Source organism: Archocentrus centrarchus, chromosome 13, assembly GCF_007364275.1.
Source record: "Archocentrus centrarchus isolate MPI-CPG fArcCen1 chromosome 13, fArcCen1, whole genome shotgun sequence".
Lineage (NCBI taxonomy): Eukaryota > Metazoa > Chordata > Actinopteri > Cichliformes > Cichlidae > Archocentrus > Archocentrus centrarchus.
In genome coordinates this window covers 4,493,727-4,521,544 of record NC_044358.1, presented here as the reverse complement: position 1 = coordinate 4,521,544, position 27,818 = coordinate 4,493,727, and the positions used below count along the sequence as shown (strand labels likewise).

At 40.7% G+C, this 27,818-nt stretch overlaps 1 protein-coding gene across 1 annotated transcript in view; it reads right to left on the bottom strand.

Moving 5' to 3' along the window:
- Positions 1-27,818, bottom strand: part of nf1a (neurofibromin 1a) — a 136,181-nt gene that overhangs the window by 68,433 nt on the left and 39,930 nt on the right. Inside the window, exons 20-30 of the mRNA XM_030745310.1 lie at positions 27,409-27,789; positions 26,360-26,499; positions 25,362-25,484; positions 24,787-24,870; positions 24,496-24,612; positions 22,759-22,940; positions 22,448-22,659; positions 21,939-22,100; positions 21,731-21,828; positions 20,986-21,121; positions 11,719-11,781 (exon numbers count right to left, since the gene is read on the bottom strand). Coding sequence (XP_030601170.1) covers positions 11,719-11,781; positions 20,986-21,121; positions 21,731-21,828; positions 21,939-22,100; positions 22,448-22,659; positions 22,759-22,940; positions 24,496-24,612; positions 24,787-24,870; positions 25,362-25,484; positions 26,360-26,499; positions 27,409-27,789 — 1,698 coding nt within the window. The remainder of the gene's footprint in view (positions 1-11,718; positions 11,782-20,985; positions 21,122-21,730; positions 21,829-21,938; positions 22,101-22,447; positions 22,660-22,758; positions 22,941-24,495; positions 24,613-24,786; positions 24,871-25,361; positions 25,485-26,359; positions 26,500-27,408; positions 27,790-27,818) is intronic.

Below are 27,818 nucleotides of genomic sequence, written 5' to 3'. Positions count from 1 at the left end.
AAGTGTTTGTAACAACAAACCTACTCAGAGACTTGAATAACCCCCAGACAGCTGAACAATGACATTTTAAACAAGCTAACAAAGACAAAGTGTCTAAAACTACAGCTATCCAGAGCTCAGAGTAGACACAAGATAGCAGCCGTGGTATTTGCCTCATTAAGAGTAGTCACCAGGTATGATTTGCCTCATTAAGAGTAGTCACCAGGTATGACACCATGTACCAAATCCAATTTGAATAAATAAAGTAATATTCAAAATACTAATAGTGTTCCAAAAGTATTGGAACAGTAAGGGCAATCCCATTTTTTTTTTTTTTTTTGCTATAGACTCTACAACATTTAGGTTTGACATTAAAAAACTATTTTTTGAGCATTCACATTTTTGTTACAAATTTATTTATAAAACATAAGGCTTGTAATTACTTAGAAAATCTATTTTTTATATGAATATATTATTTAGAGCATATATGTCTGAAGATCACTTAACTATGATCATTTTTCATGTCAACATCGTGAGTGTGAAGTTGCTGACTGAAAAATTGTGTAGTGCCCATAACAGTGCATAATATGAGTGATGCAACAAACAATATAAATATTACTTCATAATACTTAATTATTTTCAACATCTATGTATTCCATGCAATATAGGTATAAAGATACATTATGTCATAGGCTTGTGAGATGAGTTTTGTTGCAGGCTGCACTGTCCATAATAGTAAATGACATACATCACTTTTTTTTTTATTATTATTTTTTTGGCCTTATTTGATAATTGTCTGCAGTGGAGATAGACAGGAAAGTGGGAGGGGGAATGGGGGAAGACACGTGACTAGGTTGAGACTCAAACCTGCGCCGTCTGCACCGACACGCAGTATATACAGGGGTTGGACAATGAAACTGAAACACCTGTCATTTTAGTGTGGGAGGTTTCATGGCTAAATTGGACCAGCCTGGTGGCCAATCATCATTAATTGCACATTGCACCAGTAAGAGCAGAGTGTTAAGGTTCAATTAGCAGGGTAAGAGCACAGTTTTGCTCAAAATATTGCAATGCACACAACATTATAGGTGACATACCAGAGTTCAAAAAAGGACAAATTGTTGGTGCACATCTTGCTGGCGCATCTGTGACCAAGACAGCAAGTCTTTGTGATGTATCAAGAGCCACGGTATCCAGGGTAATGTCAGCATACCACCAAGAAGGACGAACCACATCCAACAAGATTAACTGTGGATGCAAGAGGAAGCTGTCTGAAAGGGATGATCGGGTGCTAACCCGGATTGTATCCAAAAAACATAAAACCACGGCTGCCCAAATCACGGCAGAATTAAATGTGCACCTCAACTCTCCTGTTTCCACCAAAACTGTCCATCAGGAGCTCCACAGGGTCAATATACATGGCCGGGCTGCTATAGCCAAACCTTTGGTCACTCGTGCCAATGCCAAACGTCGGTTTCAATGGTGCAAGGAGTGCAAATCTTGGGCTGTGGACAATGTGAAACATGTATTGTTCTCTGATGAGTCCACCTTTACTGTTTTCCCTACATCCAGGAGAGTTACGGTGTAGAGAAGCCCCAAAGAAGCATACCACCCAGACTGTTGCATGCCCAGAGTGAACCATGGGGGTGGATCAGTGATGGTTTGGGCTGCCATGTCATGGCATTCCCTTGGCCCAAAACTTGTGCTAGATGGGCGCGTCACTGCCAAGGACTACGAACCATTCTGGAGGACCATGTGCATCCAATGGTTCAAACATTGTATCCTGAAGGCGGTGCCGTGTATCAGGATGACAATGCACCAATACACACAGCAAGACTGGTGAAAGATTGGTTTGATGAACATGAAAGTGAAGTTGAACATCTCCCATGGCCTGCACAGTCACCAGATCTAAATATTATTGAGCCACTTTGGGGTGTTTTGGAGGAGCGAGTCAGGAAACGTTTTCCTCCACCAGTATCACGTCGTGACCTGGCCACTATCCTGCAAGAAGAATGGCTTAAAATCCCTCTGACCACTGTGCAGGACTTGTATATGTCATTCCCAAGACGAATTGACACTGTATTGGCCGCAAAAGGAGGCCCTACACCATACTAATAAATTATTGTGGTCTAAAACCAGGTGTTTCAGTTTCATTGTCCAACCCCTGTATGTTCACCTGCTCAACCGCTGAGCCACCCTTGTGCCCAACACAGTTATATGCATAAATGAGAAACATTTTGAGACAGACAACTTTATTTATCCCACTAGAGGAAATTGACTTTTGGTATTTCAAGCAATTTACAGAAAGTAGCGATGACACTAAAAACTATGTAGGAATGCCAACATAAATGAAAATAAATAAAGAATAAATAAAATAGAAAAAAATATATATCTTACATACAGAAAATCCAGTTTTTACAGCAGTAGTAAAAAAACAGCAGTTTGTGCTATGTAAAAAACAAAACAGCATTTCTGCAATGAGCAGGCATTGGGGTGAGTGTGGGTTTATGGTGCATAGTATGCATGAGTATGTATGTGCGTGTATGTAAGGTGCCGTGATGAAGTTTAAGTCCAGTCCAGTCATATGTCCTCAGAATTTGGCAGGTATGTCTGGGATGTGGGTGAATTATAGAGTCTTATTGCACTGGGCAAGAACTATTTCCTTCGAGCAGTGATGTTGTAGGCATCTATTGCTGAATTTACTTTTAAGATTGTCTACTGTGTTGTGAAAAGGCTGGGAGGCACTGGTCATGATGGCTTTCAGTTTTGTCACCATTCTGTTGTCAGCCACCACCTCCAAAAGGCAACAGCAGATTCAGCCTTCCTGAGTTTGTTTAGTCTCTTTGCATCCTTTGCCTTGGTGCCTGCACCCCAGAACACCCCAGCAAAAAAAGATGGTGCCTGCAACAACAGACTTGTAGAACATCTAGAACATCTTATTGCAGACCTTGAATGATCTGAGCCTTCTCAGGAAGTAAAGGTGACTCAGACTCTTCTTGTATACTGCCTCCATGTGGGTAGACCACTCCAGTTTATCGTCCAGCAGTACGCCTAGAAATGTATAGCTGGACACTGTCAACACTGCAGTCCCTCGTATGTAAACAGGCAAGAGTGGTGGCTTTTTCTTTCTGAAGTCCACCACCATTTCTTTTGCATTCTCCACATTTAGCTGAAGGTGGTTCTCCCCACACCACTTAAACTGATCCACCAGCTCCCTATACTCATCCTCCTATCCACCCTCTATGCATCTTACTATGGCTGCATCCTCTGAGAATGTTTGCAGTGCAGTACTTAAAATCTGTGGTGAAAGTGGTGATGAGAAACGGGGGAGAGCACAGTTTGCCTGTCAGGTAATCATGGATCCACGCAACCATGGGGGTGTACCCCAGCATGTCCTCCAACTTGGCCTTGAGCAGGCTGGGCTGGGTGGTGTTGAATGCACTGGAGAAGTTGAAGTACGTGATGCGGCCTGTGGTGCTTGGTTTGTCCAGGAAAGAGTATGCCTTCTGCAGCAGATGTATGATTGCATCGTCCACACCCACCTGTGGCTGGTATGCAAACTGCCGGGGGTTCTGAGATGTCCATACCAGTGTTCTGAGATGATCTAGGACCAGTCTCTCCATGACCTTCATGATATGAGAGGTCAGTGCTCTTGGTCTGTAATCATTCAGTGCCATCAGATGTCTCTTCTCTTGGACACTGGGACCATGCAAGAGGTTTTCCATAGCACTGGAACTCTCTGGACTTTAAGGCTCATGTTGAGGAGAAACTGAAGATCTCCACACAGCTGGCTCGCGCACTTCTTTAGCACCAAGGGACTGATGCTGTCCAGTCCAGCAGCCTTTCTTTGGTTGAGCATCTTGTTTCTGGTCTGCTCTGATGTACAAATCATTTGGTTTGGGGGATGTTTTGTCATCTGTGCTGAGGGTCAGAGATAGGTGGTGGGTAATGATGGCAGGTCAAACCTGTTGAAAAACTGGTTTAACCTTTGTCTTTGTGTAAAGGTTAAACCAGTTAAATTCAAAATGGCCAAACTTCCTGAAGGGTTTCAGATATTGCTACAGGAAACTTTTTAGCACATCTCAGGATGTTACATCAGCCAGCAAAGTTTCAGATACACAGATGAAACATAGCACCGGAGGTGATTTTTCTTTAATTTTCTAGGTGGCACTATGGAGCCATTTTACCATATTCAATAATGAGAGTAATACAACCTGAAAGCCTTCTTCAGGATGGAGGGGTATGCTAAATTTCATAACATTTTGAGCTTTCTAAGCCCCTTAATAAACAATTCCTGTTTCATGGTGAATCACCATGCATACAGGGGGCGCTGATAAATAAAAAAAACTAACAATTATTGCACTAAATCATCATCAAGGTCTGATGTTTATTCAGACCACTTTTGAGGTAGATGGGATCAAACTGAGAGGAGCAGTACATAAAAGTATAAAATGCACCATTTTCTCTTGCCACTAGGTGGTGCTCGAACTACAACAGACTATAGACATATGAATGTGTTCAGGGCAAGACTTATAGAACCACTTAAGTTTTGCACAAATCGGACAATGTCGCTTTGATTTACAGCAACTTCATCCTTCACGGTGAAACATCAAAATTCACCATGCTGCCTGGGTAATGCCCTTTGATGAAAACTCATACTTTTGAACATAATGTAACACCAACTCCTTAAGGCTTTCCTGACCAAAGCTGAGATTGCTCTGCTCAACCATCTTGAATCTGTATCTCAAAAGTATAAAATATGATATTTCCTGTTCCCACTAGGTTGGATGTAAATCAGACAATTAAAATTTCATGGCGAATGATTCGCCATGGTGCCACGGCCACGCCCTTCAACAAAAACTAACCAGTTTCGCAGTTTAGATTCACCTATGCCTGAGGTTTAAACTGATCAATTATGAACTTGATCCCATTAAAACCCACTGAGAGGGTTGAAAAAATATGAGAACTGGAAATGGCAACAACTGCACCAAAATTGCCAAATTAATTCAAAATGGCAGACTTCCTATTTAAGAATCAAGATTTTATTTGTCATTTGTACTCACACACAAGGTTTGGGTACATAGGAATTCTTGTGCAGCACAGTTATTACACACTTAGTATTCCAAACACAGTGGATATTGCACAGAAAATGAAGTGTATACAGCACATGTAGATCAAACAGATCATTGTACCAATTAATGTTATTTCAACAAATAAATGTTGCACACATTAGCTTTTAGTTGTGTCAGAAAAATTGCAGTGGATTTTGGTTGTGAACAGTCCTTTACTCTGACTTATGGGATGCCATCACTGACTGTGGCAGGAAAGAAACCTTTATGGAATCTAGTCCTGTGTGTGATGATGCTGTCTGCTCTACTTTTCCTCAGGCTGTATGCTGTGTTTGGGCCTGAGGAGAAAGTGAGCGGGGTGCTGTGGATCTCTGATGATGTGCTGTGCCCTCTTTTTGCATTGTTGTTGTAAACTGGTCCATTGATAGAAGTTCAATCCTGATAATTTTTTCAGCTGTCTTTAAGACTCTCTGGGTAGCCTTCCTCTCTGCCTGAGTGGTGTTGCCATACTACACTGAGATATGAGTAGTGAGGATGCTCTCCACCAGGCCCTTGTAGGCTTGTATGAGGGGGCTCCAGCTTAGACCAGCTTTCCTGAGCAGTCTGATGAAATGCAGCAGCTTCTGAGCCTGTTTCACAGTGGCTGCAGTGTTTGCCGACCAGCTCACATCAGATGACACATGAATGCTGAGGAACTTGTGGCTGTCCACTCTCTCACACTCTCACCACTTCAGTGGGGGGGGTGGGGGGGTGCAGTTGAGGGGCTTTCTTCATTAAGTCAGTGATGATTTCTCTTGTCTTTTCTACATTGAGGATGAGGTATTTTCCTCTCTGTAGGCAAGTGTGCTTTCGACCACCACTGCACCCAGTCTCGTCCCCACCCTTGATGAGGCCCAGGATGGTCACGTCATCAGCATATTTGATAACTGTGTTGTCCATGTTGGAAACACAGTCGTGGGTGTATAAGGTGAAGAATTTAGGGCTGAGGCAGCAGCCCTGTGGTGATCTGGAACTGACTGTGAGCTCAGCGGAGACCCTTCCTTCCATCCGTACAACCTGCGGTCTGTCTGTGAGGAAATCCAGAACCCAGTTGCATGTGGCAGTCGGGACCCCTAGACTGGACAGTTTTCCAATAAGCTTTCCTGGTCAGATGGTATTGAAGGCAGAGGTGTAGTCGAGGAAGAGCATCCTGACATACGTTCTGCTGTGGTCGAGGTGTTTTAGGGTGTGGTGGAGGGCTATGACTACCGCATCATCCACTGATGTATTTGAAGACAGTCAACAGTTTCCAGCACCATGGAGTTGAGATGTTTGAGCACCAGATTGTCCGGACATTTCATGGTGACTGGTGTGAGCGTCACTGGTGTTGTTCAGTTGTTCAGGGTGGATGCATCTGGTTTCTTAGGTACAAGAAAATGATGGTGGAGGATTTGAAGAATCATCTGGGTTACAGGGGAGTTTTGTGTGAGAGTCTGTGTTAAGTCTGTCAAATATGGCATAAAAGCTGTTGAGACAGTTTGGAAGGCTGTTGTCTCTAACCTCCATGTTCTAGTTTCTCCTGTAGTTAGTGACAGATTGGATTCCCTGCCACATACTTCACGCATTGTTGTCTAGGTAGAAGCAAGTTTTTACGTTTTTGGGGAATATGTCCTTTTAGCGGCTCTGATGGATTTACGCAGCTCATAACAGGCCCACTTATATTTTTCACTGTCTACTGAATTGTAAGCCTCATGTTGATTCCTGATTTTCCTGCGGACATCTGCGTTAAACTATGTTTTTTGCTTTGTGAAAACACAGGTACCGGAGCTACCAGTCAACTCCTCCCCATCTACCAGGCCACCTCCTCAGTCTGTTGCCCTCAGCCGAGATCCCTGCTGTGGCTTGACCTGGTATCGCAAGCAGTTTGGGGAAAAAGTCCAATACACTTAAATGACAAATTAAGCTCCAACTACTCACTTCCAGCTAGAACAAAGTCACTTGGTCATATTTGATGTTTACTCTCGTTGTGCCCTTAACTAAGCGTGAAAATAAGTGAAAATAATAATGAAAGCAAGTGTCTCACTCAGAGCTCAGCAATGTCGCACACTAAGGAGCACCATCTTGGTTCTTGAATTGCTGGGTGTAGGGCATCACTCAGAGGATTTTTTTTGAGGATCTTAACGTGTTATATATATATGTACCAAATTTCATACATGTAAATGAAACAGCAGTGGGGCACGTCCTTAGGAGGCACTATAGAACAGACCAGTACAGTGTCTGCATCAGTGGAGGTGGATGCTGGACAGACGCACCTAAATGTGTAGGGAGGGTGTGCTGGGAATGCCTGGCAGAGGTCCCATTCTGCGAGATCTTCAACTCCCACCTCCAGCAAAACTTTAATAGCATTCCAAGGAAAGCTGAGGACACTGAGTCTGAATTGACCATGTTCCATACCTTCATTGTTGAGGCTGCCTCATGGACCTGTTGTTGCAAGGTGGTTGGTGCCTGATGTGGTGGTAATCACAGAAATAGATGGCGAACACCCGACATGAAGGGAGCCATCAAACAGAAAGAGTCTTATCAGGCTTAGTTAGCTTGTGGAACTTCAGAGGCAGCTGATGGGTACCAGCAGGCCAAGCGGAACACAGCTCAGGTGGTGATTGAAGCAAAAACTTGGGTATGGTAGGAGCTCAGTGAGGCCATAGAAAAATAATTTTGGACTCGCTCAAAGTGATTCTGGCAAACGGGGTCAAGTGACTCAGGAGGGGAAAGTGGTGCTTTGCTCACATGATGTATAGTGTGGGTGGGGCGCTGCTGACTTTAACTGAGGAGTCTGAGGAAGAGGGGAACAACTCACCCGCCACTGAGGGTGAGGTAACTAAGGTAGTTAAACAACTCCTTGGTAGGAGGACCCCTGGGATGGATGAGATTCGCTCTGAATTCCTGAAGGCTCTGGATGTTGTAGGGCTGTCTTGGTTGACATGCCTCTGCAACATTGTTGGAGATCTGGTGCTGTATCACTGGATTGGCAGAGTGGGGTGGTGGTTCTCATCTTTAAGAAAGAGGACGGGAGGGTGTGCTCCAACTATAGGGGGATCACACTCAGCCTCCACGGGAAGGTCCAGGGTAGTGGAAAGGAGAGTTCATCAGTTATTTGAACCTTAGATTCAGGAGGAAAATTGTGGTTTTCATCTTGGTTGTGGAAGGACAAACCAGCTCTTCATGCTCTCACGCATATTCAAGTGTGCACAAGAGTTTGCCTACATGTGTTATGTGGTCTTGGAGAAGGTATTTGACTGTGTCCTTTGGGGTATCTGTGGGGGTGCTGTGGGAGTATAGGGTGTCTTGCCGATTACTGGCCATTTTGGAGTGTGAATGTGTGACTGTTGCTTGTATGAATGGGCATGAATGGGTGAATGTGGCATCTTGTATAAAGCACTTTGAGTGCTCAAGTAGAGTAGAAAAGCACTATATAAGAACCAGTCCATTTACTATTCAGTCCCTGTAAAACAGTGAGGAGTGAGACTTTGGTCCGCATTGTCAGCAATAAGTCGGACTCATTTCCAGTAGGTGTTGGACTCCGCCAGGGATGACCTTTGTCACAGATTCTGCTCATAATTTTTGCGGACAGAATTTCTAGGCATATCTAAGTGGCTGAAGGCTTCCATCTTGGCGAACTCAGAATCTCATCTTTGCTTTTTGCAGATGATGTGGTCCTGTTTTTCATCAAGTAGTAGACTCCAGCTTGCACTGGAGTAGTTCAGAGCCAAGTGTAGAACAGCAGGTATGAGAATTAGAACCTCCAAGATCCTTTTTTCCACTGACCAGGTGCTGGTGCCAAGTGCTCTAACCTTTCAGCATTTTTTTCTACCGTGAATGCACCCAGTGCTCGACTGAAAAACGGGTTCAACTCCAGCCCCGCAAGTGTTCCCTCTTCTAGTTGTGGTGGGTTTTCAGGAGGTAGTCTGTTTAGAACTTGTTGGAAATACTCTTTCCATTGTTCAAGAATTACAGATACTTGCGTTAAAAAACACTGTAGTAAAAGCTGAAGTACTGATTCAGCTTCTTTACTCAAGTAAAAGTGAAAAAGTACAGGTTCTGAAATTTACTCAAAAAAAGTAATAGTAGCTCTTCGGAGGATGTTTCTACCAGCTATTTTTGTGTAAAGTCAACTGAAACGAGCTATATTAACATAATAAAAAACAATATGAGAATACAAACTTTATTTCAATCTAAATTCTAATTCTAATGAATGCACTCAGCTTGAACACTGTATGTAGAACATGAGCAGAGAAAAATAAATAATTTTTAAAAAGCTCTATTTGCTGTTGCCTACATTGTAGAGGGTGATTCTGCCTCACCTGAACAGGAAAATGAGTAGTCAGGAGTAACAGTGGGATTCAGCAGGTGGAGGGACGCTGAGATTGGCTGTAGTGGCTCAACATGGGGATAAGAATCACTACTCACAATTTCTATTGTGAGGTCCAGTAGAATTTCTTTGTGTGCGCCGGCTGTGATCAGCTGCTGCTGATCTGAGGTTTATTGGTCTGTGTGGATTTAGACAACTGAATTCAACAAGATGTAACCCAGTATTTCACAAGCTATCTTGGTTGATTTCCATCCCCTACACTGGTATAATTTTTATACTGTCTTTATACTGACAGTATACAGCTGGTATAAAGGTTGAATTCAGTGAATCAATCTAAGCTTCATCAGCTTAAAGTCAAACTAAAAATAAATTATATGGTTTTAACTCTTTCATCTCTGTGTATGCGATAAACCCTGGGGGTGGATACACCAGTACGATTGCCCCTTAATGTGCTATTGCTCCTCCATTTAGGCCAGTGCTTCTCGATTATTTTCTGTTATCCCCCCCCCCCCCCCCCCCCCCCCCCAGGAAGTAGAAAACCTTTTGCGCCCCCCCACGCGACTGCGGAACCCGCTCTGTGCTGTGAGTAGGCAAAAAAAAAAAAAACCAAAACATGCACCATAGAGCTATTACTTACTGCGCACACTCTGACAATGAGAGCACCACTGCCATCTACTGTTGTGGATGTGCAATTAGAATTTATTCTAGTATGGCAAAAAAAAGCATGTTCCCCGGGGTCAGACGTGCCCCCCCCCGAAGCACTGATTTAGGCTCAGATCAGTTTGATGTTTGAAGGCGCGCAGTGACCACAAATAAAATCTTCCCTCAGATGTGTCAAACATAAAGTAACGAGCCTGTTTGAAAGAGTAAGGAGTAGAAAGTACAGACATTTGTGTAAAAATGTAGGGAGTAAAAGTAAAAAGTTGTAAGAAAAATAAATACTCAAGTAAAGTACAGATACCTGAAAATTCTACTTAAGTACAGCAGCAAAGTATTTGAACTACGTTACTTCCCACCTCTATTTACCTGCAAACTTGGCACTGGCAAACTTGTAATTACAAATCAAATTGTATTCCGTGGTTGTCATTAAATATACAATTTTGCAGTGTGGACAAACAGTGTTAAGTGAAATGTTGGGCAGCAAACTTACAATGTAATGACAGAACACACAATATGTCCCAAAAAAAACATGTTAAGTGTGCTATGGTTTCAAAGTCAGGTTTCTTGATATTTCATAATAAAGTAACAATCAGTGGACATTGATACAAAGATGATAGTTTAGAAAGAAGAATCAAGTAGTGTATTGCAGCATCTCAAGAGGCTTCATTACTAAAGCATTCACAGAGCTGTGTCTCCACACTGTCATCTGTAGAAGGGTGCTGCATTATTTCAGAAAGAACCTTATGGATGAAAACAAGCAGCTCTAAAATTTAAATAGTCTTTAAGTTTTATGTTTGCCTGCTTTAATTCACGTATTTTACTTTGATACTGTGAATTTTAAAAGGTCATCTTCTGCCTACATAATCATTTTATGTTGGAGATGTCAGAAAATGAATACTGCAGTACAATATATAAGTATAGAAAGTGATGTACACAATTGTGTCTGCAGTGACTGAAGGGGATAGGTTTACAAGAAAGTAAAAGGGTGTTTTACTAGAAAACTATCCTTCTTTTGAGTACTTAAATGTCCAACAAGAGTATTTTAAATGGCAACAAAGCTCCGCATGAACAGCAACATTTAAGTGCATGAGACAAGGTTCTGAGTGAGTTACCAGTTAAAAAAAGACAAAAAAAAAAAAAAACTATGGAAACACACTGGTGGGAAAAAGATACCCAAATCATTACAGAGGGACCAATTTATCAGAATATTTCATCTAAAAGGCCAAAAAGGCCATGTCTACACCAAAACAAGTGAGATGTGTTGCTGTGCCTGTGTTTATCTTACTTGACTCTTTATAGTAAAGAATTATGATGTTAGTGCAGATGAAATTTTCTGAGAAAATGTCTCCTAGAGTGCAAATAGAGAGCCCAGAAAGAAAAGAGAAGACAGAATGCTGCCATTTCCCGAATACTGTTAATTGAAAACGCATCAAGTGATGCCAGTATTAGTACAATGATTTTAAGAGAGGGTTGTACAGAGTTGAATATGGAAAAAGGAATAAAACATTTCCAATGAAACACCAAATTAAAACCAAAAGATTGAAAAAAAAAATGCAAAATAAATAAATAAAAATCTAATGAATAAAATGCAAAGAAAAAAAAAGAGCCTTTTTTGCTTTAAGGGGAAAAGTGTCTGAGGTAAAATAGATTCTCCAAACTTACTGCTTTTTTGTTTTCCTTTTTTTCTTTTACTGTTGCTTTATTCAGTAGAGAGTGGCAAGTAGCCTACAGAACAGAGATGAGCACAATATGGTCACAGCACCAGCTACACAGACACACACACACACAGGCAGCATAGCCCTAACCATTTAAGGTAAACACATTTATATCTATATGCATTTATATCTAGAAAAATACAGAAAGGAAAAATAAAAAATGCTGTGTGACTGCTCAGGGGACTTGAAGCGTGCCCATGCATGCACTAGGGGTCTTTAACTATAGCACATTATTACTGTGTATGCAAAAGCATATCCAAGGTGGAGAATAGGAAATGAAAGATGTCGGCAAATACAGCAGAGACCACTTGTGTGGATGCAGAATCATTCTAAATGATAAAAGTTTTTTTTCAAAGTTTATTGTTTCTCTTTTTGAGAATGTGTAGAAAATACTGCAGTGAAGGTGTGACGGCAAATGTTGCATGAGGCTGCTGAGACATTCAGGTGGAAAAGACAGAAAATCCAAACTCAAATTTAACAAAAAAAAAAAATTGTCAATTTTTAATTGGCAATAATTATATAATATAATTTGCTAGATGTCTTTGTAACACATAGCAGGCAGTTGTCATTTTCCTATACTGTGATCACACCTAATCCACATCTTGATTTGGGCATGGGCCATAGAGAACTTGTTCTCCATTTCTAAACATCAGTGGCATCAGGAGAGTACCCAGAGTCTATAGAAGAATCCCAGCTGCATGCACAGCACAGCGTGAAGGAAACTTTCCACTGAAGCTGAATTATTTTAACTTGTGCAAATGCAGACGCGCCTCTATTGGTGTCGCACAGTCAGAAGTCGTGTCAGTTCACCTCACTGACTCACACACAGATACAGCCACTTAAAATTGCCTCTCCTAACTGGCTGGCAGCCAGCAATCAGCCAGTTCCCATCTGCTGGGAGTCCCCTCTCCTTCTCCTGGGCGTATGCACTTTCAACTATAAACATGCCCCTTTCATTCAATTGCACTGTGTCAACATGAAATTGGGCTTTCTTCACAAAAACTTTGATATGTATATTTTCAAACTGTTTTGATAGCATTCATACTTAAATATTTTCACCTGCTGAAATATAAAAACTTAGTCAAGTTTAAGTTTTGAAAATGTAAAAAAGATGGATAAAACTTTACAGTCAATCTGACCATTCAGACATTTTGCACTGCAAACCACCAAAACTATTCCCAGGAAACATCTTCATTCATCCATTTCAATCTAATCTAATAGGTAGATGCAATTTAAAACAAACAAATTAAGAGAAAATATATAAATTGTTGAACACAAACTTCCTTAGCAGATGTGTAGATTGTGTCTGATATTGGTAGAACTTAATTTTTCATTTATTGTTTGCTGGGTTGCTACTTGTTCAGACTTCTGTATGATTTATGTGTATGACCTACAATTTTTTTGTCAGGTTACAACTTAACATTTTTGATTTATCCTATAAATTTCTTTAAACTTTGATATTGGGCAAAAGTCTTAAACCACCCATCATTTCTTCATATTTTTTCACCTAGTGCTCTCCTGGCTATATAAAGATCTTTCAAAGTTGTTCTTTGGACATTGGCTGTTTTTTTTTTAAAAAACATTTTCAGTCCAGTCCTTTTACCTGAAGAGGAATGTTTTTTTTTTTTTTTTTTTTTTTTTTTTTGTTAAACCACTCAACAATGAACTATGAATCATCAATATGTATCGAGGCAGTCAGGAGCGAAGTACAACAATGAGTGTCTACAGCACCAGTAAAACTGTGGAAGCTCTGTCATGGTTTGGTGCTGTATTTCAGCCAGTAGTGTTGGGGTCAAAATTCATGGAATGTAGAAAAGTCCCAAACACACTGCCAACACAGTAAAAACATGCCTGGATAGAAAAACACACAATGGAACACTGTCAGTCATGCATGGGACTCTCCAGAGCCCAGACCTCAACATTACTGAAGCACTGTTGGATCATCTTAATAGAGAACAGAATAAAAGGCAGCCAACATCCAAAGATGAGCTTTGAATGTCCTTCAAGAAGCCTGGAGAGCTGTTCCTGACAGCTTAAAGAAATGACAAAAAAGCTGCCAATTTTGTCGGTTTGTTTTGTGTTGTTGAAATCGACAATTTCTCCTAAGGAGAGTCCATGCTCTCTCTATTGCCCCAAGTTAACAAGTATGACATTCTAATATCGGAGCTTTCATGAACGCAGCGCTGTTTTCTCCAACTGAGCTGACCTAAATAAACTAAACTGGATTATTCCAACTTGTCAGATCATTTCATCAATTGGAAATAGCTTCTGCATATTTTTAAGTTCCACATTATTATAAATTCAACATGTCACAAAGTTTGTAGATGCCTTAACACCAGTTTTATTAATATACTCTGGGTTCCATACTTTTAAAATGGGATTTTAACAGTAATCTACAAATCTCCTGTGAATAATTAAGGGCAAACCACAACAATGGAATTGACTGAGGTGCCGTTTACACGAAGCCGTTTTCACTGGAAACGGTGTCGTTTTGATGCGTTTCAGCCTTTCGTTTACACGATGGCGTTTCAGAAACGATCCGCGTTTACACGAGGACATGTGAAACGATGAAAACGATGTAGTTCCCATGCCAGGCCACAAGTTGGCGTTGGTTTTCTCTTTGCAAAGTTTGTTTACGCAAGACGCGCATGCGTGGAGTGACACAGTAGGTAGTGCGGCAAATTGTTCATTACTTACAAAACGGCCAATGTGAGAGGTTTTGTGTGGACCGATGATGAGGTTGGATCGCTGCTGCACACAACGCTGAATTACAAAACGGTAAAAACACAGGAAAAGCATAAGAAGCACTCGTGAATCCGCGAGTACTGTTTATCAGTTTGCGCGTGCGCGAAAAACTGGCCGTCGCAACCATAGTGCGCATGTGCGAGTCGAGCGTTTTCAAATCACCCCGGTTTCAAGTGTTTACACGAAAACGCAAGCCGGTGCGTTTCTGAAACGCTCCACTCTGGACCCCGTTTCTGAAACACATCGTTTTCACTCTGTTGTCGTGTAAACAGAAGGGCGAAACGCATCAAAACGACACGCTGTCGTGTAAACGCAAGGCCGAAACGCATCAAAACGACACCGTTTCAAAATGAAAACGGTCTCGTGTAAACGGCACCTGAGAAAGTTTTACAGATGGGTGGAGATGGGTGGTTCTTATCTGCAGCAAGAAGGCTCTTATTTCACACCGGATCACTAAGAGGTGACAAATGTTTCACTGTAATGTAAATGACAGTTGAACAACAAGCATTAAAATCAGAAAAGCAGAAATTCCTTATTTTAACATCGTCCTACAGTTCGGGGAAAATACATTGAAGTGGGCAATGATGCAGTCCATACATTATTAGTAAAACTAGCGTTATACATCTATGTAATACCTTTTATATCATGTTATTAATGTGTTTACTTATTTACTGTCAGTCTTAAGAAAGCCAGCAAAGGCTTTAGGAAGTACCTGCATTTAATTTTACTGTAAATTTTGTGTGGTTTATTCCCAACATTCAGGTTGAGGGGGTTATATGATGATACCGTATAAGCTGTTGTTGCTTAGACTATACAATCACAAAAATTATATAGAAAATGTATAAAACATATCATCTGTTAATCTCTTAATTACATTGTTTAAAAAAATTTTTTTTTTCTTTTGACCTCTGGCTTGCCCCCAAATCCAGGCCTTGCCAGCCACTGCTATGATAGCAAGAGGGTCCAATTTAGACTCCAAAAGTCTAACTTTCCAACCACCCACCCCACGATGAGGGTTAAGAGAGACATTAAAAATAAAGAATCATATCTTTTGTCACTGTTACTGCTGGTCCTGCTGCTGCATTGAGCCACTCATCCCCAAGAGACTGGGTCATGTCAGTAGATCTACAGGATGCTTATTTCCACACAAACATTTATCCAGATGTTTGGCCTGGGTTTCAACATCAATTGTACTAAGTGTGTTGTGACTACGCCTTCATTGCCCAGTCTATAGTTTGTTAGCTGCATACTGGCCTTTGGGGTGGGTGTGAGGTATTGACCTGCCTGGGTCTACGTGTTAGGCATGATGCAATCTGGGAGTAGGCTATATGTCCCATGGTGACATACCAAGCAAGGTTTGAAATAGAATGTTTGGTTATCAGGATAGGGGACACCACGTCTTTGAAGTGACTGGTCTGTCACTCACATGCTTCTCAGTATGGGAAGCATGTGAGTGACTGGTCTGTCACTCACATGCTTCCCATACTGAGATACCTCACTTAGTTTTCACAGAATTGGGCTTACCCTGGTTACCAAATGCTTTCTTTACATCAAACAACTCTTCTACAGTAGTAGAAAATGTGTTCCAAAAGGAAAAAATGAAAGACATCACAGAAAAGAGCCAAAGTTAAAAACCCTAACCTTATGATGTCATTGGTTATGACAATGCACAGCCACAATGAATTTGGTATGTTCCATAAATGTATTTTTATTTAATTTATATTTTATTTTTTTATACTTCTACATTTCCCCAACATGATACCAGAGTAGCAGTAGTGTACTTGCATTTATATAGTGCTTATCTAGTCTTACCTACAAGTACTGAGACTCTGGCATGCATTTATCACAACCGATTACTGTAATGCTCTCTTTACTGTAGTACCTAAAAGGGTATGAATAGACTACAAATCGTTTAAAAAAAAAAAAAAATGGAGCCTCATGTTTACTGACCAGCACAAGAAGAGCTAACATAAAAAATCTTCTATAGTCAGCTAATTTGCTGCCATCAGTTTTAAAATACATTTTAAGATCATTTTTATTGGTGTTGAACAGTCAATGGCCAATTGTAGATGCCTCCACAGTGCAATTCAAAATAAATTCAATGGACAAATCTTGCAGAAATTAAATGTTTTGTCCTATGTTGTTGCTCTGTAACTAAAGTTGCTGTTGCATCACCTGTGTTACACACTAAAGGACAAACCCTTTAATAATTCACCTAAAAGAAACTCATGGCAAACTGGTTGAAAGCAAAGAGCGCACACCCATGGGTACAATTATATAATTCAGTTATAAAGTAAATTTGTAAGTCTTAGTGATAGAACAAAAAGTTATAGTCATAGAATGGTAAAAAAATTTGACCTAAAAAATTATTCTGAAGCCAAATCTCAGCTCACAGCCAGCTGACAAATTACACTTTGATTTTTTGCTATAAGGATTTATGCCAAGACATCTAACCTTGTCTGGCTTTAGTCGGGATGCATGGGCTGTCAAGTTAACACAGCACCTCTGATTCAGTTTGAGAAGATAAGCAAAATAAACCTAAGCTTTGAAAGTACACTTTAATGAATTCATGAATCTAAATTCCATGATGCTGCTCATCCCCGGAACCCAGTTCAGTTTATTGTACATATGTAGCTTACTGTGTATTCAAAACAACCACTCTGCTTAAACAGTCTACCTAATGCACCGGGAAAGCAGATTTACTTAGCATTAAAGTAACACTTTTTAATCAGAGTATAAGATCAAGTAAATTAAACCTCTGGGATATTAATCTGATCAGTTAAATAGCAGAGGGGGGTGTTAATCAACTTCAGCTGCTTTGGTGTTAATAAAATTAACAACAGCCTCTAAAACAGGAATGATTTTACAGGTGGAGGCCACTGACATTTTTCCCCTGCTCACCTTTTCTGACTGTTCTTTCACTAGTTCTTTACAGTTACCTAGGGTCAGTGTCAATCCTGGTAACATGAGACAATACAAGGACACTACAGAGGTTTCATAACTTCTCTGGGATGGCACATCAATGTGCCATTATTAGAAGGTTTGCTGTGTCTCCCACCAGAGTATCAAGAGCATGGGGTAGACAGGGAGTTATTCTAGGAGAGCTAGACAGGGCTGCAGAAGGTCCTTAACCCTTTAATACTGAACCTGTCACCAGCGACAGAACGCACCTCAAAAGTGCCGACATTCGCGGACCTCCGGTCAAAATTATTATTATTCAATTATGTTGAATGAGAAGCACAATTTCTCATCTCTCAGAAACTGTTGCAATTTTTCCAATAGGCCAAATGGTCGCGTAAATACGGTAATTCAAATTACGTTTGATCTGACGTCTCAGCGGTGATACGCTCCGTGTTGACCAGCTGTTCATGGCAAGTAAGCAGGTAATGGGTGCTTCAGCGGCGAGTGCCGCTGTTAGAGGGTTAACCCATCAGGAGGACTAGTATCTGCTCTGTTGTGTAATGAGGAAGAGGATGAGCATGTCCAGAGCTCTACAAAATGACCTCCAGCAGGCCACTGGCATCAATGTCTCTTACCAGACAATCAGAAACAGACTGAGGGTAGCCTGAGTGTCCGACGTTCCCTAGTGGGCCCTGTGCTCACTGCCTGGCACCTGGAACTGGACTGGCATTTGTCACAGAATACTGGAATTGGCAGGTCCACCACTGACACCCTGTGCTTTTCACAGATGAGAGCAGGTTCATCATGAGCATGTGGCATACGTGAAAGGGTCTGGTGAAGCCATAGGGAACGTTATGCTACCTCTAACATTGTCCAACATGACCAGTTTGGTGGTGGGTCAGTGATGATCTAGGGAGCCATAACCATGGAGGGACACACAGACAGCTACAGGCTAGGCAACGGCACATTGCTATTAGAAATCAGAATCAAATCCTTGAGCCCATTGTCAGACCTTAAAATGTGGTGCAGTGGGTCCTGGGTTCCTCCTGGTGCATGACCACGCCTGGCATCCAGTGGCGAGCATGCAGGCAGTTCCTGGAGGATGAAGGAATTGATTCCACCTAAATCCAATAGAACACCTCTGGGACATTATGTTTCGTCCATCCGATGCAGCCAGGTTGCACCTCTGACTGTCCAGGGAGCTCAGTGATGCCCTGTGCCAGATCTGGGAGGAGATTCCCCAGGACACTATCCATTGTCTCATTAGGAGCACAAGCTCATGAGGGCCATACAAAATACTGAGTACCATTTTGAGCTGCTCCAATGAAATTTCGGAAAAATGGACCAGCCTGCTGCATAATGTTTTTCACTTTGATTTTTGGGGTGTCTGAATTCAGCCCTCTGTACCTTGATGATTTTCATTTCCATCAAACAATGTGGCATCCTTTCATTCCCAACACATTATCCAGCTCATATCAATATTGATATCTAACATCATGTTTACAAAGTATTCCTTTAATTTCTTTGAGCAGCTTATTTTCCAGGGGACAGCCCTGAAGTGGCTGTGAAGGTATCACTATGAACTGCAGTGCAACTTTATATCTGACTTTAGGCCTTTGTTGGAAACAATTTCCACCCCTCTCTCCACCCTAATTCTAACATATCTCCACTTAAAACAAAAAAAGCCCCAAATCAATCTATTTTCTACCTCCCTCTACCCAGCCACTTCCTCCAGCTCTTCCAGGGTACACCAAGGTGTTCCTGCTGAGAGATGTAATCTCTCCTGCGTGCCCTGGATCTATCCTGGTTCTGCCCCGGTGCCTCCCCAGGGTCCTGCTCCTGGTGGGACATACCCAGAACACCTCACGTAGGAAGCACCCAGGAGGCATCCTGATCAGAGGCCCAGAAAAACTAAGGTACAAAAATCCCTCAAAAGTATCTTTGTGCCATTATTTGAAATTGATAAAGCTCAGATGAGATGAAGACAGAGGAAATGTAGAACTATGCAAAAGATTTTCTTTTATACTCATTTGATCTAAATAGTCAAGTTTTGGCTTACAGCTTGACAATGAAAAAGATTAGTTGTGATCACAGTTTTTTTTAATACATTCATGCCTAAAGTTATTAAGAAAGTGGTTGAAGAGAATTTCACTCAGTTTTACTCAATAAAACCTGCCATGAAATCTGTCTTACAGCAGCTGAACTTGTTTTTACTGAGCCACAGCCTGATTTTACTAGTTTTTACCATCATGTTATCTGTATGTGTTTCTTAGCCGAATCCTTTATGGTTATCATCCCCATGCTTCCTCATTACATTACTCCTGGCTCAAGGTAATTTTAAATAATTTCATACGTGATCAGATCTGTGATGTAGCTCAAATTACTGAGGAGCTTGTGTCCTGAATGTTTAGTTTTTGTAATGTCTATTCATTTAATGTCATCTATAGCAGCAGGAGCTGCAACCTTTTCCTTTGGGTGTTTCTATTCTTTTTTTTTTTTTTGGGGGGGGGGGGGGGGGGGGGGGGGGGGTGACTGAACATGGACTAGTAGAGTAGATGAACATGTCAACAACTTTGGCACACAAATGAATGCACTGTGTACATAACAATTTTGCAGACTATAGCATTTTAATTTGATTTATGTGACAGATTTGTGTGTGTGACGTGACCCTTTTTTAAATTCCTGATAACATTATGTTAAACTGTGAGTCTGTTTGCTTGCACAAACACAAAAATTGCATTTGCAACCACATTGTGAAACTGAGGTGGCAATTCATCTTTCAATCAAATGCATGATATTTTTAATGGACAAATTAGGCTGAGGTTTGTTAGTCACAGACACTGTTCAAACTGCAGTGCACAGAGGACACACTGTTTCTCGTATTTTTAAATGTAGTGCCTACTGCCAAGTACAACTAATATATCTAAGTTTTACTAACTCAGCCATAGAAAATTAATTAATTTAATTATCAGATTTGGCTATAATTGAAATGAAAATGCTCAAAAAAAATCTCAGGTCCAGTTTATTTAGTGTGAATTATTGATAGCCTGCATTTTAACACACCTGTTTTGAGCTTGGTAAATTTAAAAAAGCAATATACTGAACCTGGGCTACATGAAATTGACCAGACCAAACAATCAATTACCAGAAAAGCTTAAAAAGAAAATGAAAAGACTGACCAACAAATACTGCATAAAGTTTCCAGAAAAAAAAGAAAATCATGACTAGTGTTCCTGTTAGCTGTAATGATGGCAAAACCTAAGAAAACCAGGCTCTGCACTATAATCACCTGCAATTTGTGTTGCATGGAACTTCAAAGGAACTTTTGAAGCATGAAAATAATTGACCAGAAAGATCCTTGTGTATCAGTCTAGCATCTGAAAGGTATGTATAGCTGTGCACTGATTCGTGTGTTGTAGAGAGCAGCGAGTTAAACAGCATCAGGTGACTTCAGAGTGAAGAGGCAGGAGCTTGAAATGTTAAAGTGATACTGTATGCACACAGGTAAGGACAGAGAAATTGGGTGAGCAACTGGGGGTCATTTTGGAGTGAGAGAGAGGAAATCTACCTGGTAGAGACAGTGACACACACTCCGGAGCTGTGGCGGGAATTCGCTGGATGAACTAATGATGGCCTGGAAAAAGCGCTCAGTGATTTGCAGCAGGTTCCTCTGGTTCTCTTCAAGGTTCTCACCCTGTTCCAATCTGATGAGGAAAAACAAATAGCTCCATGAGTCCATGAGGTTTTCAACTCTGAAGCTGTGACCATACAAAAATAGTGGGCAGCATATTAGTTGATAGATGGCATTGCATCCTTCACACAGATCTTTTCTACCAACACAGTTCTGGTGACTAAACTAAGGGTAATGTTTAAAAAAAAAAAGAAAAATGAAAAAAAAAAAAAAGGTGTGTATGGAAGCACAAAATTTCTGCTCACTGATGTGAGAGAAGAAATTCACCAATGACTTGCAGAGGAAGCTCCACCTTCTGTATGCTATAATTTTGTTCCCACTTTAATTACCCCAATGTCTGATACTTAGGCCATTTCTCAAGAGGCATTAAGGGGGAAAAAAGGGCTCTGCACCAGCATCAGGCTGGTGGACAGGTAGTACTACTACATCCAACCCTCACACTAATGAAAAAATCTTGTTATACAGCTACCTATATCACACATGTATCTGATAATACCAGACATATTTTAGAACAAGGGGGCAACATGCTTTCCAGAGGGCCTTACTAAGTGTTCTGCAAAAATGTTACAGGTTCAGTTTCAGTCTAAACTAAATTACTGTCTGCAGAGATGGAGGTATTTACCTGGTGGGGTCCACCTCAAAGCTGATGTGTTCAGGGGTTGTGATGACACCTCTTAATAAAGGCTCCAGTAACTTCTGCAGATAGGCTGCCCCATATACCTGACAAAAAAAATGCACTGACAGCTTAAAGATGTATACAACATGTCCTAAAAGGCAAATGTCAGGCATTTCTAAATAATTCATAAGACAAGCCAGGCTGTGTTTTCTACCTTGAAACAGAAGGTCATTATTTTGCTGGCCAGGCTGTTACCCCTGAAGAGGGTCTGCATGGAGTCGGCCAGTTCCACCTCTTTAGAAAACATATTCCACAGCAGCTGGTAGAGGAGGTGGCGAGAGTCAAACAGCGTCACCAGGACTCGTGCTAGCTCATCCTGAAAATACATACAATAGTAATTATACCATAGGTTTTCACTGTACCAAAGCACATTTATGAAAACACCCATGAAATGAAAACAAAACAAAAAAGTAAAGTTATGTTAATTATTAACATGTTATTTTTTTTTTTGTCTTTTTATTTTAGATTTGCTTTATTACTCAAAAGATATTGAGATTGTTCCTGAGTTGATATTGTACTGTTAGGTTATAAGTGTAATATTATTTTTGAAAAAGTAAAATAAAGTATTCCAAAAAAAAAAAAAAAAGCGAAGTCTCTATGAATGTATTTTAGAATTATATCACCTGTCAACATTAAATTTGTCCTAAAAACAAAAAAATATACCCATTGGGACCCTGGAACCACATTAGCCAGTGCCATAGCAATGGGCAGTTCTCCTTGGTCTCCCATCATGGTGACCAGCTCCACCAGCCTCTCAAAGCGGTCAGCTAACACTGTCTCAGCCAGAGTGTCAAACTCTGTTCCTTGTTGCAGAATCTTGGTCAGCACTTCCATAAATGTGGCTCGAGTCTGAAGATCTTTGTGGTAACCCAGACCTGCAAATAAGGAAACCAAAATTGGTACAAATAAACTACTGCACTTCCTCCAATCAGACAAAAAATTCCTTACATGATTTCTTTAAGTAGCTGACTTACCAATGGAGTGCATGAGACCACTGTCTACATTAGCATTGAGCAGATTGGACATTGCTAAGATGGTGCAATGTCGAAGGGACGCCAGACGTCGGGACATTCCCCTCTTACGTCCACCAACCGCCTGGCCCTCATCCTCCACCTCACTGCAGTCATTCAGCAGGTTCATGAACAGAGTAAAGTACCTGCACACAAAAACAAACAGCTCATTCATTAGAAAGGATGGACATCGTCTATATTCTCGCTATATTTCACGTCTCCTTCGTGGTGACTCGCACTTTCGGTGACATATTTCAGATAAAAGTAGAAGCACTCAGAGAGCGCAAACCTCCGCCAAGGCCATAGGGTCACTGATGCTGTAATACGTATATCTAAATACGAAATAATCTTTCATCTTTCCCAGACAACAATAACCCCCTATCCCGCAATAGTGAAGAATCCTTAAAAAAAAATTCCTGGATCCAGATGGTGATGCGGATCACCACCAAAATTTAATCACTTCTCCCTCTTAGTATTTCCAACCACTCCACAAAATTTCATCGAAATCCGTTCATAACTTTTGGAGTAATCCTGCTGACAAACAAACAGACAGACAGACAAACCAACGCGACCAAAAACATAACCTCCTTGGCGGAGGTAATCAGTAAAGAAAATATACTGAATATGACAGTGTTGGGGAAAAATGTAAACACTGGACTGTGGGTGATATACACTATACTATATATATATACTGAATTTATAAAAATTAAGAAATGGTTTGATTATAACAGATTATCCTTAAATATTGGTAAAATGAAGTTTATGATATTTTGTAGCAGTAAAAAAAAAAAAAGTGCTGATGCACAATTAGATGTTGAAGGAGTCGAGATACAAAAAAAACCAAAAGAAATTAAGTTTTGGGTGTTCTCATTGATGAACATTTGTCATGGAAATCTTATATAAATTATATAAAAGTTAAAATATCCAAAACTATTGCCGTTTTATATAAGGTAAAAGAATTATTAAACAAAAAGGCCTTGTATATTTTGTATAACACACTGACTGTTCCATATCTGACATATTGTGTGGAAGTGTAGGGCAGTACAACACATATAGATTTGATTTTTCTTTGACAGAAGAAAGCTGTTAGAGTCACAAGTGGAAGTGGATACAGAGATCACACAAACCCAATATTTATACTGTTAAACTTATTGAAAATGAATCAGCTGATAGAGTACAATATTTTAAAATTTATGTACAAAGTGCATAAAAATTTTTTACCAAACAATATTTAACACAGATTTGTAAAAAGAGAAAGTAAATACAATTTAAAAGGAACTGAGATTTTCAAAAAACGGCGACGATGGAAAGATACATTTCAAATTAAGGTATCAGTTTATGGAACAATCCTGACAGTGAGATTAAACAATCTAAATCTCTTTCTGCATTTAAAAGAAATTTGAAAACTATTATGATGCAGCAATATGGCATTGAATAAGCTGATGTTTTATTGTGTATTTTCGCGTACCTGAAATATGTCTGTAATGATCTTCTGAGCTGAATAGCTAATTTTCTTTTTATGTGAATAGGGGGCAGATATTATAAGTTTATACTCCTTTTCATTCATGATTTTTTTTTAGTTGTTACATGAACTATTCACATTTATTATTGAGTGAATGGAATAAAAAAGAAAAAAGAAAAAGGACAAACAAGGAGTCTCTGTTAGGTCACAGAAAAGGTCAAGTGCAGATGAGTTCTTACTTTAAGAAGAGCTGAGATTTGGCCTCCATTAGCTCTACTCCATCTCCCTCCTCTGGCTGCAAAGGAAGACCAGCTAACAGTGATACTACAGCCTCCATACTGGCCTGGTCCAGGTCCCTTAGCATTGGACATCACACACACACACACACACACACACACACACACACACACACACACACACACACACACACACACACACACACACACACACAAAGACAAAAACAGTGAGAAAGAAGCTCAATCATTTCCTGACAATGCACTGGTTTTACGGAGTATATTTAACAGATGCACCTTGTCAGGCACTTGATGTCATCATCAGCAGCTTGGTTGGAGGTTCCCATTACCCAGTCTGTCAGGTACTCCACCATCTTGTTCCTACAAACACCAACATGAGTGAAACCTTCCAAAGGGGGAATAAATTAGTATCTGAATAACAAGTGGAGGGGCAGCATGGTGGAGTAGTGTTCAGCACTACTGCCTCATAGGAAGAAGGTGCTGGGTTCAAATCCACTGGCCTGGGCCCTTCCTGTGTGGAGTTTGCATGTTGTCTCCAGATATTCCAACTTCCTCCCACAGTCCAAAATATGCATGGGGTTATGTTAAACGGCAATTCTAAATTGGCCACAGGTGTGAATGTGAGTGTGAATGGTTGCCCGTCTCTCTGCGATAGATTGGTGACCTGTCCAGGATGTACCCTGCTTTTCACCCTGTGTCAATTATGCAACTATGAATTGGATAAGCAGAAGAAGATGAATTTGTTCAGTTAAAATGCACACAGCTGACAGCTAGTATGGTGTAGTAGAGGTATTGTTTCCAATGAGGTACAAGTAACCAGAGTGACTTAACTGTAAGCTGGTTCTACTGACCTGAACTTCATCTCCTGGCAGAAGGACAGGTCATCTCGTCTCTCCATCATCACCTCCACCAGCTGGCACAGCTTGGTTTTGATCTGGATCGCGTGGACTACGTTACCCAGGATACGCACATACCTGAGGGATGGAGCACAGTTCTGTTATTTTCAGTCATTTTCATTTCAAATTACATACACAGAAAAACTAAAAGGAATGATAAATGGACTATATTTATATAGGCGCTCTTTAAGTCATACTGCCCACTCAAAGTGATAACTCATAGCATAAAAGGTAAATGGTAAATGGACCGGTTCTTAAATAGTGCTTTTCTACTCTACCTGAACACTCAAAGCACTTTTGTATAAATTGTCTTCATTCACCCCTTCACACACACAATGATACAAAGCACATACACAGGGTACGACCTCCATATGGATTCTTATTCCTCATTCAGTATTTTCCTTGTAATCCCATTAATATATGACCATAATATAAAAATCAGCATGATAAAGGGTAAATGAAAAGGAGGGTTGTTCAAAGGCACAGCTTCTTTTAGGAATTCTACACCCTCCCCAAGTCGCCAATGTTGAAGCTCTGCTTATCTGGGCAAAGATGTATCTTTTTTAATAGAGGCAGTGCAGCACTGTGAACTATTTTAAAGACAAAACAAACATCTGAGTTTAAAATTAGGTTCTCAAAGTTCAATACTTTGCATTTCCCAAGAATACCACAGGGGTGATACAGTCGTGGTCTCATATTCACAGCTATTAAGTCTTGTTGATAAGAGATCTGTTTGCTTTTAATGTTGTGTCACCAGCAAGAGGCGCAGAAATACAACTGCATTCAGTTACACCTTCATATAGTACTACTTAAAGGAAACACACACACATTTAAAATTTAATAAGACTTAAATCAATTACATCAACTAATGTAATCGATTTACATAGTTACATTGTGGTGCGTTATGCTTTCTTCATTTCCAGTGTTTTAATCTCATATTGTGCTTTGATTACCTTACTAGGTTGAGCATCATGGTCTCAATGCTGGCCTGTCCAAGGTGTTCAGAGCTGCCCTCTGTGTGGTTATCTAACAGGTTCTTCATGATGGCTATGGTCTGCTCCACAAACTGTGTGTTAGTGTCGTTAATGGGAACCTGGAAAAACCAGAACCACAAAGTAAATGTCAGGTAGTAACGTTACCGGTGTACCATACACACTGTTGAAAAAAGAAGACGACGACGACAAAAACAATCAATATTAAAAAAAATATAAGTAACTTACTAATCCACTTTTGATCAAGAACTGAAATTTATCAAAGCTGTGCTGACAAACCAAAACAAACTATTATTTAAAGATGAATTGAACCTTAAATCTCCAGATTTTATTTTTTTTGGAAAGACTGCCAGAACAAATAAATTCTCTTACTACCACCAGTGAGTGTCTCACTATGTGGGCATCTTCTAACAATATCTACCAAGGTACCATTAGGCCAGTACCAACTGATGCTCATGTTGGGAGGGGTGAGGAACCTACTCCTATATACTAAGCTGACATAGCTTCAGTTGTCATACACAACAAGCTCACTTCTAACTTGCTTTCATAGCAATGCAGAGTAGAGACCTGGGGTTGGATCCATAATCTCAAGTCACAGTGAGAAAACTACAGATTACCACACTGCCATGCAGTGGAATAAAAACACTCTTGAAGAGAGCCTACGAGGTTGCCAGCTCGTAGTGGAATGTGAGCTTAGCACTCAATAGCACTGTTGTCAAAAGGCTCCTTTTAGAAGCGAGAAGAGATTTCTGAATGACAAATTATGATATGTCAGTCTAGCATCATTTATGCCAGCCAGTTGTGCTGGCATAAGTGATTCATAGGTTTTGAGCTTCTAATGAGGCCATACAGGAGGCTTTCCAAAACTGAGACACAAAAAGAATGCTATTAATAAGGGTCTAATTTACCTAACTACATTTCCTATTTGCTGTAGTTTTAATGCAGTCTTACTCACTGGCAGAATGACAATTTTTTTTCTCATTTATCCCTCTTTTTTAATACAAACTCACCGGTCCCTGAGTGTCAAAGAACTTGCCAATGCTGTTCTTCAGCTTGTTGAACAGCATGGGGTAGAGAGCTGGACTGAGCTCCAGTCCAAGCAGATCCTTAACATTTGTGCGAACATGGAGGCCCACTCTGTCGTGGCCGCACACCAGCAGGGCCAGCAGCCGATCCAGGAAGCGGCTGACAGGTGTCTCGCTCGAGGCCGAAGAGCAGGAGGTGGTCACGGGGTTGGAAACCTCACAAGGCCCCATAGAGATCATGGAGGGTTTACGCTCACTCATGGGGCCCATTGGTGGACTGTAGGTGGCTGGGCCAGGGGTGCCACGCTGCTGAAGGCACACACCACCCAGAGCACACAGAAATCCTGTCATGTTGATCCACTCCTGCTGCAGGGGGACACAAAGACACTGAGGTC